The sequence below is a fragment of the Mytilus galloprovincialis genome, chromosome 12 (genome assembly GCF_965363235.1).
Source record: "Mytilus galloprovincialis chromosome 12, xbMytGall1.hap1.1, whole genome shotgun sequence".
Taxonomy (NCBI): Eukaryota; Metazoa; Mollusca; class Bivalvia; order Mytilida; family Mytilidae; genus Mytilus; species Mytilus galloprovincialis.
The window spans coordinates 66,243,166-66,261,744 of NC_134849.1; the positions used below are offsets into that span (position 1 = coordinate 66,243,166).

Below are 18,579 nucleotides of genomic sequence, written 5' to 3' on the forward strand. Positions count from 1 at the left end.
GATATTGTTTACAGTTAAAGCCGTATTTTTGTAATACATTTATACATAAATATTCCCTTTACTTTTAATTTGAGGTAAAACATGCAGGTGAATAGCACATGATTCACTCTGTTGTCAAGTTGTAGGCATTATATAAACATCTACAACAGCTTTAATCCTGCTACCAATTAAAGCATTTATAGCTATAACAGGTGTATACAATTATGTCAGATCTGTAATGTCTTAATTTATCTACAGTAGTTAATCCCTAAAGACAAATACATGTATGAAGTGTAACACCTTCTAACTCAAGCACACACAAGACACAATATGTACAAACACAAATTCGAAACACCTTAACCACCACTTTAAAAATGTCAAAAGCTTTAGTGAAAAATTATGATTGGAACCTATATATGACATCTTAACTCTTTTCTAAAGACTATTAATGAAAACCGAATAATATTATGTCGCCATAATTGTAAAATGTTGGGAAAATTAACCAGAGTGATCTTTCATTAGTCACAGAGAGGGGTTATTATACACTTTTGAATTATATCTTAATTATCGTAAAAATAAATTTTCACTAAAAATTAATGCTACTTTATTCAAATATAAGAACTATGTAGGCTAAATCTTCTGATTTTATTTTAATATGTTTATGGCAATTCATAAACATGCTAGTACATCTTATTGATCAAGTATTAGGGACCAGCTGAGAACCACCTCCGGGTGCGTTATTTTCTCCCTACATTGGCCATCGGCTGCTGTCTGTTCTATGGTCGGGTTCTTGCCTCTTTAACTTATCTCCGTTTCCACCCATTTTTAATTTTAGTGTCAATACTTGATTGTAAGCATATGCATTTAAAAAACATGCTCGTTCTTGTTATATGTTTCAGGATCAGCTTCCACAACATTTGTATGTCCGGTTGATGAGGAAGAATCTGGAGTAAATTGCACATTTAGTACAAGTGCAGCCTGTAACTATACTATAGCTATAGTACAAGGAATGCATGCATGGAATTATAAAAGTCAATTTACACATGGAAAGAACTTACCTATTGTTGATGTTTCTGGAACTCCTTACGGTAAGCTAGTTTTTAAAACTGAAAAAGATGATACTTTTTTATATTGAAAAAATTGTCAAAGAGCAAGTATTTCTAGATTGAAGTAATAACAGGCAGGGCTGAATCTTCCAAAAATATCAGAACAAATCAAAATAGAGTTTCAATATTGTAACTTCTCAGCTAAGGCGATGTTAAGAAAGAAATACACACTTTAAACCAATGATTGTTTTACGCTTGAGATCAATTTGAGAAACAATTATTTATTTTACATGTATAACCTAAACATTATTGTTATACTTATGCAAGCTCACAGTTATTGATAATCGTATAGTGCCGTCAGGAATACACATGCTTTTATATCCTTTACTGTATAAGTTAAATTGTAAAATCTTTTTAGGATATTTCTTCTACCAGAACAGTAATGGGACAGAGGGAAATTCAGCAAGTCTAATTTCCCCAGTGTTTTCATCATCATCAATATCAACGTTACATTTCTACTCCTACTTCGGTGGAATAAATGTCGGATCTCTAAATATCTCTACTATAATGAACAGTGGTCAGAAGACCTCGTTATGGTTTAAACAGGGAGAACAAGATCAAGGATGGCTGTTGTCATGTGTTCCTTTTAAAAAGCACACAAACGTGTCAATTGAATTTATAGCAACAGCAAGCAGTGATGGGAATAGTGTTATTGCAATAGACAATGTAACAGTTTCTGAGGATCCCTGCCGATGTAAGGACGTTATTTATTTTTTTTTGAATTCTGCATATTGTGCATTAATTATTTTACATATAATTTTTTGCATTAATGATGAGTTGGATATTGTGATGATGACCAATGATGAAGTCAAATGCAATCAAACAAAACCGTTAGATTAAACAAAATACAACTAAAGATTGAACCTCGAAAAGTTTTTTTTCTTCATTATAATACTAAGTCATCTCACTTATTAGAGTTACACTAAGCTTACTATCAATTGAATTGAATGTTTGCTTGAATGAGACAATACTTGCGTAATGTCCAAAATAAAAATATATACATTTAGAGAACAACTGTAAAAGTGCCGGATTCAACTGAGGCACAACCAAGTGTGGCAGGATTAATGTTTTTTACATAACTGAACACTCCTCCTGTTTAAACAAAAGTAACTTAAAGCAAATTTGATGTCATGAACTTGGAGGTTCTGTAGTCATTCAATGTGATGCTAAAGGTTGTATATTTGACAAAGAGCAGCGAAAGATAAAAATTTGATATTCATACTCGCAAGTCCAAAAGAAACGTACAACAACAAAAAACAATGTAGAAGACTAATCATCTAGACACACACACACAATAACAAACCCGGGAATTAATTCGGGTGTTTGTAAGGGTAAACAGATCCTGCTTCACACCAAAATACCCATTACTTTTCTTTTATTAGCTCACATTTGCTGTTAACTCTAATTCAGAGAAGTAACCTTTTATTAACTTAGTGTAACGACGGCCATTTTTGCAACATTTAGACATTCGGACGAAATTAAATGTCTGTATCCGTTTAAAATTTACTAGGGTACCCTTATTTGCTGATTGCGTAATATACCTACGTATTGTTTTAGTTGTTTACCTTTTTTCACACATTAAACATTGAAAGTATTTTCAAATTTATTAACAGATGGGATATTAGAAGAATTGTGTGACTTTAGTCAGACATTTATGTGTGGGTATGATGTAACAAATCAATCACAAATGTATAGATGGGTAAGGCATTCTGGATCAACACCTACAGAACTAACTGGACCGAAAATTGACACGTCCAATGGCGGTAAACCATTATTACGTTATATATTATGTGCTTTAGAAAACCAAAAATATATTTAGAGATACCAAACGGACAATAGAAAATCATATTAAGCCCAAAAGAAACCAACATTATTAAAAGATAAAAAAAAAAAACGAAAACGATTCAAATACAAATTCTTGTGCTCTTTTACACATTCTTTCCTAGAATAGACCGAAATACACTGGGGACATTAAAAACTAACCAATCTGAGAGGAAATGAAAAAAATGGCATATATCTGAAGACGACGAAAAAAATAAACCATACCAGACATCATAAATAGAACAGTAAAACTTAAAAACACGAAGCCCACCAAAAAAACAAGGATGCTATGGAAGGGTTAGGATATTCTACTCGACCAGAGATAAGAATAAAATCATTGTAATAACAACAGTTGCTGATAAATATCGTTGTCATCCCGACACAGATATTACATTATGGTCAATCAGCGTCCGTTAAACTTACTAAAGATGATTTCAATTTTAGCACTTAAAACTCTGGGTCAAAAATGTTTCTTTTATATTGTTTAAAGAAGCTGAGAAATTATTATAAGACAAATTTGCTGTGAACTAAGGTATTTGTATCCACTTGAACAATTGTTGAATGATAAATTGACCTTACTCTTTCAATTGACATATGGATTTATAATGCGGGGTTATAGCATAAAAATATCACAGCAAACATTTTTCAAAAAAATATTATAAAGGAGATATTGGTGCAAACGTTATTTGGTTGAATTAAATCAATGTTATGACTGTACAAAGTTAGGCTATCTAAACCATATGCTGTCGTTTGTTTGTCGTCCCTCGAAATATGATAAGATGAGACCTGTCTTATAAGTCTATAACGTAACTGACCGAGTAGATATATCATGCAAAAGTTAGAGTTGATGAATAACGACAGAAGAAATAAATGTAAATTTCTAAACAATACCCAGTTCTTAAAACTGTTATGCTATTATCTGAAGATTCTACTTGTTTAAACCAAACGGTAATAAGTGTATTTCACAACCATCATGTTACGTTTATTAAACTGAAAGTGGAATAATATACAAATTTATGTTAATATTTGACTACACTCAATGTATAGATTGAATAAGAAGTAAAACGAATACTAGTCGTATAATCAAATAAACATAGTCTTAAAAAATTGCCTTTTAGGATACTACATGTATGCTGATGCTTGTTTTGGAAACCTTGGTGATGTTTCAATGTTAAATTTCCCTCAATTCAACTCTACTGAAAGTCAGAATGTACTGTTTAAATATCATATGTTTGGAAAGGACATAGGTACATTACATGTAAAAGCAAAAAACGAAAACGATCAGTCCGTTATTACACTTCTGAGTTTGACTGGTAGCCAGAATAGCGACTGGGAGCAAGTCTGTGTTCCTCTGACAATAGCAGCTGGGACGAAAACAGAAATTACTTTCATAGCAATTAGAGGTAATGGGATGCTGGGTGATATTGCTATTGACGACATTCTTGTAACAGAACATGATTGCCCACGTAAGTTTAATATTGTTTATGTTTTATAGGCAATGTAGGATGTGCAGGCTTTTTTGTCATTTGGATACATAAATATTTTTCACGGAGCATTGCGACTTGCTTTTACACTAGGTGCTTTAATTGTTAAGGACATTCAACTTAATCAATATTTATTCGTTTTGCAGTTTGGAACGATAAAAAGGGAATAATGGGAAAAGTCAAAGTGAAACGTTCTAAAGGTCAAATTATTTCAAACAATGATGTATGTTAAAATGTGTCTCTTCAGGCTGAAGAGAAAGACGAGTTTAAAACCTTTATGTGAGTGCCACACTCACCGTTGTTGAACTAATTTTGTACAACTGAAAGCAGTATAGAACCGTTTACACGTTAAATGCTTTTGTTACTTATACAAAACAAATATAGACTAAATATATTATATTGTTATAACACATTGAGGTAATTCTGGTGTTTTCCATCATCTTCATGATTGTAATATTATTTTTTTTTTTAAACAATTAGTCTTGATATTTGATACAAATGTGATATATTTGCTAGACTTTTCGTTTAAATGGGGAGAAAAATATGCGTTTAATAAAACTTATGCGATTGTATTTTTACAATTACAGATTCTACTTTCTTATTCAATATTTTCAACTTTTTAGGTAGAGATAACTCATATACAGTAAAGGAGTATGTTCGATAAGGTCCAAAAATGGCCCCTTTTTAGCGTAAATTTCAAACTCGGATTTATCGACCAATATCACAAACAATTATAGCCAATACATGGACTAGCTAGGATATAAACCATTTTGTTGAAAATTTTACGTTTCTGCGTTTCATTATGACGTCACAAGTTGTACTCATAATGATTTTTCACGAAAAAAAACAATTAAAATGGGTAAATTTTCATAGATTATTGGACAGGTAACATAGAGCGCATACATCGACAACAAAGATCTTTTAAAATAATGTTTGTGAATACATTTCGCATGTCTTATTTAAATCTTAAGCTTGTCGACGCCTGCGCTCTTTGTTTCCTGGTCCTTTATTTGGTTGAAATCTAGCTGATTTTGTCAAATTTCAACAAAATCCCTTATCTTGACCTTTTTTGGATGTAAAAATCAGCGTGTTAGAATTAAACTTTGACAAAAACATTTATGTTTAACTTTCTAACATGTCTTTAAGGCAACTTAAAACCTTTATTGTCTTGTAACTAGGAACTTTATAATTGGGGCCAAATATGGCCCTTACCGAACTTACTCCTTTTTATACTAGAATGTGTTATGAATTTACTGATTTGTTTCTTAGCAAGAATATGAGTTCTGTTGTCCTTACTTTTTCTTTTAATGTCATGAAATATCTATTTAAAATGTCAATGTTTACTTTTTTTTCTATCTCCAAAAATTGTGTTTTCTATTGATAACCTATAGAAAATCTAAAAACGCTTCAAAAAGGCCCTGTGAAATATACTTTTGATCCGATATTTGAGAAAGCCATGATATAAATTACATTTTGGCAAATTATTAAAGAAATATATTGATTTAAAACTAGAACGCGTCACCCCCCCCCCCCCCTCCTCTTTATGCGAGCGTAAAAGATTATTCTGATAATAAATATCCTGAGAACAGGGAACATAGTATATCTATATATGTATCTGAATACTTACTTCCAATACTCTATGTTTATCTTATTTCAGATAATGCATCATGTGACTTTTCCTACGGAACATGTGACTTTGCAACTATTCAAAGTACTAATGGAGTGAAATGGGTCAAGGGTCAGCGTACTGAAGTCTCAAGTGACAATACTATGGGTAATACATTCTGTTTGAAATCATTTGTATCAGAAAAACCTTAATTGACAAACAAACTATTCACAAACCGAAAATCTTCGCAAATAGTTGGTTAGTGACACTGTCATTGTTTACGTTTGTTTATATTATGTACATCAATGTATATATCAAGTAATGATTCATACAACGAAACAACTTATCTTTTAATGTTCTTGCTATATACAAATAATTTTTAAACGTTTGAAATATATCTAAAACAGAATCATCAAATATATAACTAAGTAGATTTTTCTTTTGTAGGAAATTATTTCTATGTTATGAGTGATAATTCAACAGGAGGTACACAAACGTTCCTGTTCTCAAAATATTTTCAAGCACTTGGTAGCGAAAGTGTTTCATTTGATTACTTAAATACTCAGTTCACCAGGTTTGAGATTGGTTATATCAATACCCTGTCTGGAAATGATACTATGTATGATATACAATACAGTGATATTAATTTCCTGTATACAACAACAAGCCCAGCTGATCGATGGACAAGACAATGTATAAATTTAGGTGCAGTAACTGGGACTATAGCTATCATCTTTGTACATACAAGCAGGGGCTCGAACAGTCAGTTAACTGCAGTTGATAATATTGATGTTTCAATGTTTGGTTGTCATGGTGAGTTTTTTTACATAAACGTACACGTTTCCGTTATCGTAAACTTAAAAATAATCAACCTTAAGGAAGCTTGCTTGTAATGTTTTGGAATTTTTGTCAGATTTTCGGAATCCTCTGGTTTTATCCATTTGAATGCCTTAACGAATTTTGCCCGGTGACCTCCATTTTTCTTTACATAAATCTTTTACATGTATAATAATAAGCTGTCTGTTAAAGTCTTATAAAATTTTAATTATTTTTTAATAGTCTTTGAGGACTAAAACCTGTCAATGATAAAGTTAAGAAAAGTCAAGAGAGAATATTTCCCGCCAAAATTTCAATGACAATATCTCGAAAACAAGCACGGTGACCTATATATTTTATTTTTGCTCTTTTGATTCCTTCACTAATCCCCTATCAATATATGCTAGTGTTTTGAAAAGTTTATTATTTTGAAAATGAGAAGCCAACTCCCTTAAATTGGCTAGATTTGCATTTTTCTTTATTACCTTGCAAACTTTAATAGACATAATGAAATCGTAAAGCATAATCAGCAAGATAAGAACAACAGGAATATCAATTAGTCACAACTAGCCACAACTGCCGATCGACTTCTAATCGGGATATGTTACCTCAAAACGACGTTTTTAACATTTAATTATGAAATCTACCTACTTGTAAAATGTTCAGCAAAAATGATTAGTGAGTCAATTTTATACATATTAGTCGACCTGCTCGTAGCTGTCAATTATACTTAAAATTTTTGAATATTTTATCATTTTCAGAAAAGTACTCATAATCCCCAGAGCTTCAGATGTAGTATCGAAACAATACTTGAATTCAAATAAGGATACGATTTAGATTTCACGTTTTTGTCATACCTTTTTTGTTAGTAAACTTTAACATGTTTTACTGTCAATATCTTATTCAAAACCAAATATTATTCTAAATAATTGAAATTCTTTGCTATAATCTAATCCTTGGAAACCAAATAAAATAATAAAACAAATATTTTTGGCATTTCAGAGGCAAAAAGCTGACTTGAAAAATATTTGCCTTAATCATTTTTCTGATGCATAGTGCTTGAATTCATGTGTGTTTTGAACATTTTGTTTTTCATAACATAACTATATAGATTTTGAGTACAATGTAAATGTTATAATTATATCCTGAGTGATATCCATTTTCATGTATTTAAATAATTGAGTTAGCGAAGATGTCATTCATAGAAAAACAATTATGTTTTCTTAATTGAACTGATATATTCAGTTTATCTTTCCTCATGTCAACCACAAGTTTATCTTTACAGAAGGTATTTATGAATCTATGTGTAGATTTGAGCCATCTGATTCATGCGGATATAATATCACTACACCAGACAATTGTCCTACCGAGCATACCTACAGTTGGACAAAGCAACGACTTATAGGAAGTAAGAGTTTAATACAAAACAATGCAAGTGAACATGTTATAAAAATCAGAGAAAGAGATAAATGTGCCAATTTACTAAGCTGGTAAAAACTATATATCATCGTTTTGATTAAAAAAAATTGGAACAGTAATCTGTAAGAAATGGTTAACATATGAAACAACTTTTACAGTGTCATATTATACTTTGACTAACTGCGATTTAGACAAATGTATTATAGGGAAATAACACTGATTGTGTTTCATATTCTTAAATTGAATGTAGTGTACAGGTAAAATTGACTATTATACAGTTTTGTGATAGAATAAGTTCTCATTAAACTGTATTGTGTAGATTAATGTCAATCCAAAACACCATAAAACAAGAAACAAAATCAAAAAACATTTCAAGATATTAAACTGTATAGAAATCACACACACTTGAAACATTGTAAAACAATTTATGGTGAGTTTTGTAAAGGAAAACAACCTCCAATGTCTATAAAAGATATTTTTCAAATATTTCTTTGCCATAGAGTATGTATGATAATAATCTAAGACTTTACAGCTGGATTGATTTGTCCGTTTATCTACATGTATATAGATATAGGACGAAGTCTGTATTTGATTTTTTCTGTACTGTATTGTTATATATAAACATGGTTACATCGTCACCACAAACGTCCACTTGTCCTCAACTGTTACGTATTCTTCAATTGATCAATTAACGTAATTCGTCTTTATAAATATTTTGATATGAGCGTCTTATGTAGACGAAACGCGCGTCTGGCGTACTAAATTATAATCCTGGTACCTTTGATAACTATCGTCAATATCCTTTATAATAGAATAATTACTGCAATGGTTGCCAAAACTGGATCATAAACTGAAAACTATATCTGTAGAAATGATTTCAACCCAGATTTATTGAAATGTTCGTTGATTTATTTTACCTCCTTAAGTCAGTAATTCTGTCTTTTTGCTGATTTTAACCATTAGTGTTTTTTACTGCCACATTGGTAACTAATTATTTTCATTTCTATAGATCACTTTTTATTAGCCAATGGTTCGTTAGGAAAGATAGGCGATACAGCGCTGATAGAGTTTCCAAGCAAATTTATATCGTCTATGAGGTATATCCATTTCAATTATCTAATTGAAAATTGGAAAAGCGAAAGAAATTTGATGTTTTCAATCAGCAGTGAGGATAATTTTACATCAGTAATGCCAACAAGTCCGTATATATCTGCCTGGCAGAATTATTGCTTAGCTATATCATCTTCAAAGACAGTCAGCCTAAAGATCCAGGCTGGACGTACATCATCAAACAGTGATGCTGATGTTTACATTGATGATGTTGTGTTGTCATCTGATGCGTGTCCAGGTAATTATTTAGGTTTACAATTTGGAAGTTAACAGTTTTATTCATTACGCCACGCCCATTTTATAAGTTGGCATCAACTTTGCCGTTTTGTGAATTTCTTCCGTTATTAGATTAACATTTAGGACAGGGAAAATAATTCGGATTTCAATTAATACTATTTTAGTTAATTAATAAAGATACGCATTGAAAAAAATGATAGAAATTCACTTCACTTTCTTCTTCCTTGTGACTGAATTGCAACAGTTTTAATATTTTTCTACGATATCAGTTTTTAAGATTTTTAGTACAAAGTGCTGTGAAAGCAAGTGTTTGATTATATTTTAGCTAAGTCAGTGACATGCGATTTTGATGATGCAGTATTGTGCGGATATTACTCGTCTGGTGCCTGGGAAAGACAAGCATATGGTGCAAGGACTGGTGGTATGTTAAAATAAAATAATATTTAGTATTATGAACTAAAAAAATATATTAGGAACTAAAAAAGATTTTTGTCTTTGATAGAGACATGCACTTTCGGAAAGTTATTTGCATATCTAAGATCATAACTAAATTCATGCACAATATTGTCTAGTTTTATATACCTAAGTTGAGTTATTTCTTTTTAAGATAGAAATCATATTGTTTTATTTTGTGGTTTTACAGGACTATCTTTTTCTTGCTTTACAAGGACAATTCTTTGTTTTAAAAGAAACTCTCCTTTGACGAAACACGCGTCTATTGCAAATACAAAATTTCAATCATGGTATCGATGATGAGTTATTTGAAATCAAACATAAGGCAGGCCTAATAAAAAACGAAGTCGAAATGATAGGTGTGAACTTTTCATTTTTAAATGGGTTTTTTCATTCGTTTGTAAACACCATCAATTGAATGTTGAATTAATACCACCAAAGACATTTTGAAATCGTGAAAGATCAAATGAAAACTACACATAAAAAGAGAAATAAACAAAGAATTTGGACTTGTCTAGCTACTTTGCAAGTGTATCTTATTTATTATCTATCAAATAATTACTTATTATTATGTTCAATTGTTAATCAACTATTTTGTTTGAATTGGATACTCCTGACCTTCTATCTGGAACATTACAACCATTTATCATTCAGGCTAGCATTTCAAGATATTCATAAAAATCCGAAAACGATGTTTTGGAATACAAATTCAGTTGTAAACAACTTAATTAGTGCTACTGAAATAATTTCTTAAATTCTTAATATGGTTATCAGACACAAATTCTCATTTATTATTGTTTTATCAAAATCGTCTGTCATAACTGTGTTGCCTGTCCATAAAACAGTCTCCTACAAAACATACTTTAACCAATGGGTTATATTTATTTATACTTTATCATGTTCACTCAATTGTTTGTTTAATCTATTCTATCTTGTTTTACAGACTATTACATGAAAAGTACTCCCGTTAGATTAATCAGCTCTGCTTTGGTATCTCCAAGCAATAATTTTACTGATGATATCCAGTGTGTTCAATTCAAATACATATTTACCGCAAGTTCAAATGCACATTTAACGCTTATACTTTATCGCGGAAACTCCGAGTCGACGAAGATCAGTTTACAAAAGGCAGATAATTGGAAACATTTTCTTTACCAGACAAGGGAAACATTTACTTTCCTTGTATTTCTTCTGGAACCGTTTAATACAAATGTAGGCGGGAGTGTGGAAGCAGGAATCGACAATGTTACTCTCTCAAAAGGAGATTGTTCTCAAGTTGGTAGGTGTGCTTTGATTAATCAATCACTGATATAGATTTCCTAAACCAATAGTTAGTAGATACATGTATAATAAAATATAGTATGAGTGCCAATGAGATAACTCTCCATCCAAGTTAAAATTTGTAAAAGAAAAACCATTATCAGTCAAATTAAGGTCTTCTTCACGGAGCATTGGCTCACACCGAACAGTATGCTATGAAAAATGACTAGTGTTAAACCATATTAACGGGAAAACCAACAGCTTTGACACTTACTTATGGTGCTATATTTCTTGCTTTGCCACTAAGTAGTAAGGTCATGGGGTCCTTGTTTTGACATCTACTACTGCTTGAACGTATCTTATTTTTAACATATGCTACTGGTGCCATGTTCTTCCCAATAACACTTAAACTAGGTATAAAACAAACTTTAATCCAACAAATATTTACAATAAATAAATACAATAAATTTTGCAGATTGTGAGACTGGTGAACAAAGATGTGCATCTGGACTGCAATGCACTCCGCAATCCTATGTATGTGATGGAATGATCAATTGCTATGATGGTAGCGACGAAAAGTCGTGTGGTAAGTTTTTTACTAAGATTGTGAGACTGGTGAACAAAGATGTGCATCTGGACTGCAATGCACTCCGCAATCCTATGTATGTGATGGAATGATCAATTGCTATGATGGTAGCGACGAAAAGTCGTGTGGTAAGTTTTTTACTGAGAAAACCGAATTGTTAGGATTTATGTATCGTTATCTATTGATATCACACAAACTCAGTTTGTGATAGTTTGAAAGCCTTTATAATAATAGTCTTTTATTCAGGAGCAATACAGCTTACAGAATTTACATATACAAATATCAGTGAATAGTTACATACATGTTTTATACATTACAAACAGTTTGTATCAATGACGGAGAATGACAACAAATAGTATAGATAATGAAATATAAGTCTAATATTATGAAAAACGAATCTTATCAGCTAAATAAAGGTATTTACCTAGACTGTTAAGCTCTTTAATGTTATGAACAGACAATAGACATGGTGAAGGTGAAGGTACCTTAATTTCAAATTTTTTTTTTATGTTTACAGCAACACATTGAAATAAAACAGTATCCGTACTGTCACATGATATAAAAGAAATATTATTTCAAGGACAACAAATCTGAACAGCATTTTATCATGATAATTGGTATCCTGCAGTTCAAGTAGTTATCTTGTATCTATCAACTTTTAAAAGTCTATTTGTATGTGAGCTATAAAATATTACACTTTTTTTATCTGATTCAATTGCTTAATTGCAGCTGGTTCAATCTCGTGCGACTTTGAGTCCCCAAGGATTTGCGAGTATAGACTTACAGGCAGTAATATTATCAGAGTAAATGACACAGGTCAGTCTCTAGTTTAAACTCGTAATCATTCACTAAAAATGTATATAAATATATTTATATACATTAACTTAACATGTTATGGGGTCATTTATTTTTATTTCTGTTAAATATATTTTATGTTGCTGTATTGTTTTACCTTGAATCATTTTGTTTTAACTTATAATATATAGGAATGTTTTTAAAAAAAATTAAAATTTGGAAATTAAATGTGACGTCATTTTTGTGCGTCGATGTCTTCGGCTAACGTATAATACTTTGTTCGGATGTTCCCTTTTTCATGTGCAGATTTAAGTTGTTTAACGTATTCGTTTTTATTCTGTAGCTAGTCACCACTTCGGCGTTAAAATGTATATTTATTATTTAGTCACTTTTATAATTTATTGTTTGCAAAAGTATGAACTATTATAAATACTAAGGATTTTCTTATCCCAGACAGATAACCTAAGCGGTATTTGGCACACCGTTTTGCAATTTTTGGTCCTCAATGATTTTCAACTTTGTACTTGTTTTGGCTTTCGAACTTTTTATCTGAGCGTCACTGATACATTTTATGTAGACGAAACGCGCGTCTGGCGTATTAAAATATAAGCACGGTACCTTTTGATAGTTATTTTTTGTGGTTCTCTATCCTGTATGTTTTCTCATTTATTTGTATTGTAGTCCTGTCATTTCATTTTGTCATTTTAATGTTATATATATTGCCATGAAAGCGGGAAGTTTGGGTAGCCAAACAGCCAGGTTTAACCCATTTTTTTTTTATTAAAATGTCCTGTACCAAGACAGATAAATGGCCATTGTTAAATTATGGTTTGTTTCTGTGTGTGTTGAATTTTATTATTCCCGTTGTGTCGTTGTTCTCCTCTTATATTTATTGTGTTTCCCTCAGTTTAAATTTGTAACCCGGATTTGTTTTTTTCTCAATCGATCTATGAATTTCGAACAGCGGTATACTATTGTTGCCTTGATTTATGTTTTTCATTTGAAATCTCAAGCTTTTTCTCAACTTCAGATGGAGATCATCATATATCAATCTACTTAAATGGTTTTCATTTACTGCAGTCTCATTTCGAATTTATAACAACAGTGTCATGTTTGTCCTTTTTGACTAAATCATCAGAATATATATCCAACGGTAACTTAAGGATAACTTTAGAAGACAGTAAAGGCCTACTTCATCCATTACACACCATAAACAGTATGGAAGTGACATCATTTTGGAAACAATATAGGATCAACGTTCCCGCTGGAAATTACAGTATTGCCTTTGAGATGTTATTTCCAAATTCCTACTACTACTATGGGTATCTACGAATAGATAATATTTCTATACAGTCTGGAGAATGTGGTGATGGTAAGATGCTATAACCTTATACTTAAATAACGTTTTTCAACTTTTTAATTTGTCTTAATGGCTTATATTATAAATACGCATATGTGGTATGAGTGCTAATGAGTCAATTCTCCATTCAGGTAACAGTGTGAAAAAAGTTAACAATTAAAGGTGAAAGTATGGCCTTCAAAACGGGGCCGTAGATAACACCAAGCAGCAAGCTATAAAGGGCGTCAAAATGACTAATATAAAACATTAAACAGGAAAACCAACTGTCTTATATATATAAAAAACGTGAAACGACAAAAATGCAGCGTCTTTAAAAGTTTAAACAGACGCCGACCTTTATCCTATCCTGAGACGGTAGCATAACATTTCAACATGAAAAGACATACTATTAAATATCAGTTAAAATGGCTAAGTCTCAATCAAAATACTTTTAAACAAAAACAAATACAAATACACTGAACAAATAAGTTTGATCTATGACACAGGATAATTACAATATCAAAACGTAGGTGCCTATCTAGACGTTACAAATAGTATTAAAAACTATTTAGAAAACGAGTAAAAAGGACCTTTAAATACTGGCTGTATGTTTATTATAAAGGAAGTAAGATAACTTGATGTTGCTTACACATAAGTCAGGTCGACGCTGTTGGATGATAGTCACGTTAGCAATCCTATAAACCGCACCGTTTTTTTTTTCATTAGGACAACTCGCTGTGTATAAACAAATGTTAGAAATATTGTACATGTGACTTTTAACAAAACAATTACTAAATAAAATGAACTTTTACAATTTTTACAACGTCGTTGTAATTAATTTTAAAAGGGGCTTACTTTTCATTTTGACGGATGTTTTTATCGGTTTTCATTAGAAACCTTATAATTTATCCCAACTATATCAATGAGAGTGGTTTATGATTATATAAGCCGTTCGTCTATTTTTCTGATTCATTGAATATAAAATGAATAAATGTAATATTAATTCTGTAAATATTATGATAAGAAAATGAGACAGCTTGAAACTTCAAGATAGAAGAGTACAATATAAATATCCGTCATAATTCAAACAAAATACACCTTTTACGTGCTTTATCAATAAGAGACAACGGTTAACCACATTTGTCATTAAAAGATAATAAACCAGCATATTCCTTCCATTTCAGCAATCCTTTAAAGTTTTACACCTCAAAAGCATAAAACGGCGAAATTGTGTCCCTGGCGAATATGAGCACCCCACTCTACATTGCAGATGTTTGAATCAACAAACCACTTCTTTAATTCTTATATTTGTATTGACTACGATTAGATTTCAGTTTGACTTTTAATTTTCTACGATATTAATAGAATACAATTGCATACATTTTTATGTCCTAATTTGATATCATACTTATATGCTGCATAAGGCTGTGGAAATGGTTACTTCAATTGTGCCGCTGATGATATTTGCATACCTGAGCTGCATGTTTGTGATAGACAATGGACTTGCTCGGATGGAGAGGATGAATTATCGTGTGGTAATAGTTTACTAACATACTCGTTAATTTTGTCTTGGTGTTTTCCAAGAAATCATATGTATGGTACGTGAAGAAAGGGGGGTCGGAGGTGTAGTGATCCGGAAATTCCGGGATCAAAAACCTGAAATCCCGAGGTCCCGAATTTAAATAAATTTAGTATTCGACATAGTAGTGACAGTTAAAAAAAAGAGGCGTATGACTTTTTTCTGTTTTCGTTAAAGATATTGCTTCATATTTTAATCTTAAATGAGCATATAACTTTATTAACATCTGATGGTTGATGAAACAGACTGGTTTTTTTTACATAAAGACAAAAGCAGTGTTGACAAATTGCACACACACACGTAATACAGTAATCTCTCGCGTTTAAATTATTATTTCAATGGTCAGAAAGCACACGGATGATTTTTTTTTTTAATGAAAGGCTTACTCTGTCAAGTGCATGTCAAGTGTAATTTTCTACCTTTGCAGATTACAGTATTAGCTGTTCATTTAATGAGCTTCCTCTTTGTGAATATGACTTTGGCTCCTGGAGGCCTAGTGTAATCGACTCCATGTCTGAGTTCTACCTGCCGGATCACACCATTAACAATTCTTCTGGTAAATATTTACTTTACTGACAATAATGATAAAATTAAGTTATTTAGTTGAATTTAAACAAGATGGTTTGAATTTAATAATGTGCACTCTCTGTCGTGTTTTCCATAAGTATGTAAATTGATAAAAAATATTTTGCTTATGAGGGTTTGCTTCGACATCGATGTTATCATCGTTTTCTTTTTTAGCATATTAAAATTACATGTATTCATCAAATGAAATAAAATTCAACCAGAATTTGTTTTTCTGAGAAATTGTCAATTGAATTAAGTTGTTTCTTTGTAGGTGGTATTAGGAGCAAAATTAATGTTAGTCAGGTTGTTTAGTGCCACCTTAAAACGGTGATTTCAACAAAAATCTTCAAATGAGAACCTGATAATTATAAGGAATAAAAACAAAAAAATCTATATCAATTATGAATTTTGTGAATTTTATGAATTATGGGTTTTATTAATTTTGAACAGCGGTATACTACTGCTGCCTTTTTAAATGGGCTTCAGTCCAAACTGAATATATATATATATATATATTTATAGTCTTTTTAATTATAAGTGATCATGGTTAAATGTCTAATATTTCAATTCTTATAAAAGAGGTGCAAAAGATACCATAGGGATATCCAAGCAGTAGATATATATTAACAGTAGACATATGGTAACAGTAGACATATATTAACAGTAGATATATATTAACAGTAAACATATATCAAGACATTAAGCCCTCATTTATAAAAAAAAAGCCATTAATATCTGATTATAATATTTGCCACATTTATTCTACTATTCGCCATTTTCTTATCTAAATGATTATGGGTAATTTTGTTGTTTGTACCCGAAAATATATTGCGCCAGGTCAATGAATTGGTTGAAATTCAATTGCTTGTGACTTTGTAACCCAATCACATCGTTTTGGTGTACGTTTTTGAAAATATAACCCAGAATGCATTAGATTCTGAAACGGCGAATTACATTATCGGTCTTTTGTATTTGATACTTTTGTCATGTTTGTTAGGATCCTACATGTACGCAGGGAACTTACATGGAATATACACTGACGAAGAAATGAATTCTCCATCTCTTCAGACAAATATACAGTCATGTGTGGAATTTTATTACGCTTTTGTCAGACCTCACAAGTACTCGTCATCATTTTTGAAAATTATTACTAACTCAAGCTTCCAACTTACGGAAGTGTTTTCATTGGTTGAATATCAGGTAGTTGATAATCTGCAGTGGAAAAAAGGTGAATTTGCTGTAAAAGCTGGACAATTTTCTCTGAAATTTATTGCTGGAGGCCATATGTCAGCTGTAGCTATTGATGAAATATTCGTGTATGAAGGGAATTGTGCAGGTTAGTAGAAATCTTTGTAATTTTTGTTTACCGAAGCACGCTTAGAAAAAAATATGTGTACGCTTTTATTACCCTATATACTAGGAAAATCGTTTAGTTTTCATAATTGTGTAGCTATGCAAATTTTCTTTCTTTCATTACTCTGACCTTATCGTAAAAGGTTATGTGTATAAGAGCTCGTTTTGACGCTCTATGATTATCACATAGTTAGTACACTTAAAGGAGTATGAGGTACGATTATATTTTTCTCAAATGTAGAAACATCACTAGGTGCTATATGATTCTGTTTCTGCAGGTTAAAATCTATGAAAATTTAGTTTATTACATCCACTTGTTTATGTCATGGAGAACATTTGCATTCTTAGACATTTATTTCATACGGATATAAAATAAACGTTTAAGATTGCCTCGGCCAAACTGATTTTTGGAATAGTATGCAACTATGTAATTCAATTATTAGGCATTCGACTGCATTGGTGAAAATTACAACAGTATAATGAGATAACAATTTAGACCTATTTTTCTAGAATCGAATGAGACTTTATATGAATCAGGGCTTACATCCAGTGCAATTGTCCAAGAAACAACAGCTTCGGCTCTAGAATCAACAACAAATATTTTAAGTTCAAGTAAGTTCTATTACTCGACATATAACTTATTTTATAAAAGAGAGGCGAAAAATACCAAAAGGATATCCAAACACATAAGTTAAAAGACGGACAAGACAATGCGTTGTTTACTAATTTCATAATTTCCTATGATTAAACATGAATAAAATATTGTAAACACTGGTAATACGCGTACGTAATTTATCGAACTGCAATTTATAGACAATGAATACCGATTCTGACAGATTCATTTGTTTCAGTAATCTTGAGCAATTCTTAAACAACTTATAAAATGCATATGATGTATCACAATGAAGTTATCTGTTATATTTACATTTTATTAATCCGTAGTAGGAAACCTTGGCAACAATATTTTCCAAGAAAATTGTCAACATATCAGAGAACACTTTTCTACTAGTAGATACGAGTGAAGGTATTTAGTTCCCATCAATGTGAAAGTCATATAATTGCGTATGTT

At 31.2% G+C, this 18,579-nt stretch overlaps 2 protein-coding genes across 2 annotated transcripts in view; both read left to right on the forward strand.

Annotated features, from left to right (window-relative positions):
* LOC143053736 (uncharacterized) overlaps window positions 1-11,876 on the forward strand; it is a gene marked incomplete at its 3' end in the record, with an annotated part of 72,064 nt that extends 60,188 nt beyond the window's left edge. Inside the window, exons 24-34 of the mRNA XM_076226519.1 lie at window positions 879-1,067; window positions 1,444-1,779; window positions 2,699-2,848; window positions 4,025-4,372; window positions 6,048-6,164; window positions 6,444-6,809; window positions 8,098-8,220; window positions 9,241-9,579; window positions 9,904-9,999; window positions 10,975-11,310; window positions 11,767-11,876. Of these exons, the coding sequence (XP_076082634.1) occupies window positions 879-1,067; window positions 1,444-1,779; window positions 2,699-2,848; window positions 4,025-4,372; window positions 6,048-6,164; window positions 6,444-6,809; window positions 8,098-8,220; window positions 9,241-9,579; window positions 9,904-9,999; window positions 10,975-11,310; window positions 11,767-11,876 (2,510 nt within the window). The remainder of the gene's footprint in view (window positions 1-878; window positions 1,068-1,443; window positions 1,780-2,698; window positions 2,849-4,024; window positions 4,373-6,047; window positions 6,165-6,443; window positions 6,810-8,097; window positions 8,221-9,240; window positions 9,580-9,903; window positions 10,000-10,974; window positions 11,311-11,766) is intronic.
* A 23-nt stretch (window positions 11,877-11,899) lies between these two features.
* The window catches only part of LOC143053737 (uncharacterized), a 69,709-nt gene continuing 63,029 nt past the window's right edge, over window positions 11,900-18,579 (forward strand). Inside the window, exons 1-7 of the mRNA XM_076226520.1 lie at window positions 11,900-12,005; window positions 12,607-12,693; window positions 13,703-14,044; window positions 15,436-15,546; window positions 16,018-16,146; window positions 17,155-17,493; window positions 18,021-18,122. Of these exons, the coding sequence (XP_076082635.1) occupies window positions 11,966-12,005; window positions 12,607-12,693; window positions 13,703-14,044; window positions 15,436-15,546; window positions 16,018-16,146; window positions 17,155-17,493; window positions 18,021-18,122 (1,150 nt within the window). The 5' untranslated portion in view covers window positions 11,900-11,965. The remainder of the gene's footprint in view (window positions 12,006-12,606; window positions 12,694-13,702; window positions 14,045-15,435; window positions 15,547-16,017; window positions 16,147-17,154; window positions 17,494-18,020; window positions 18,123-18,579) is intronic.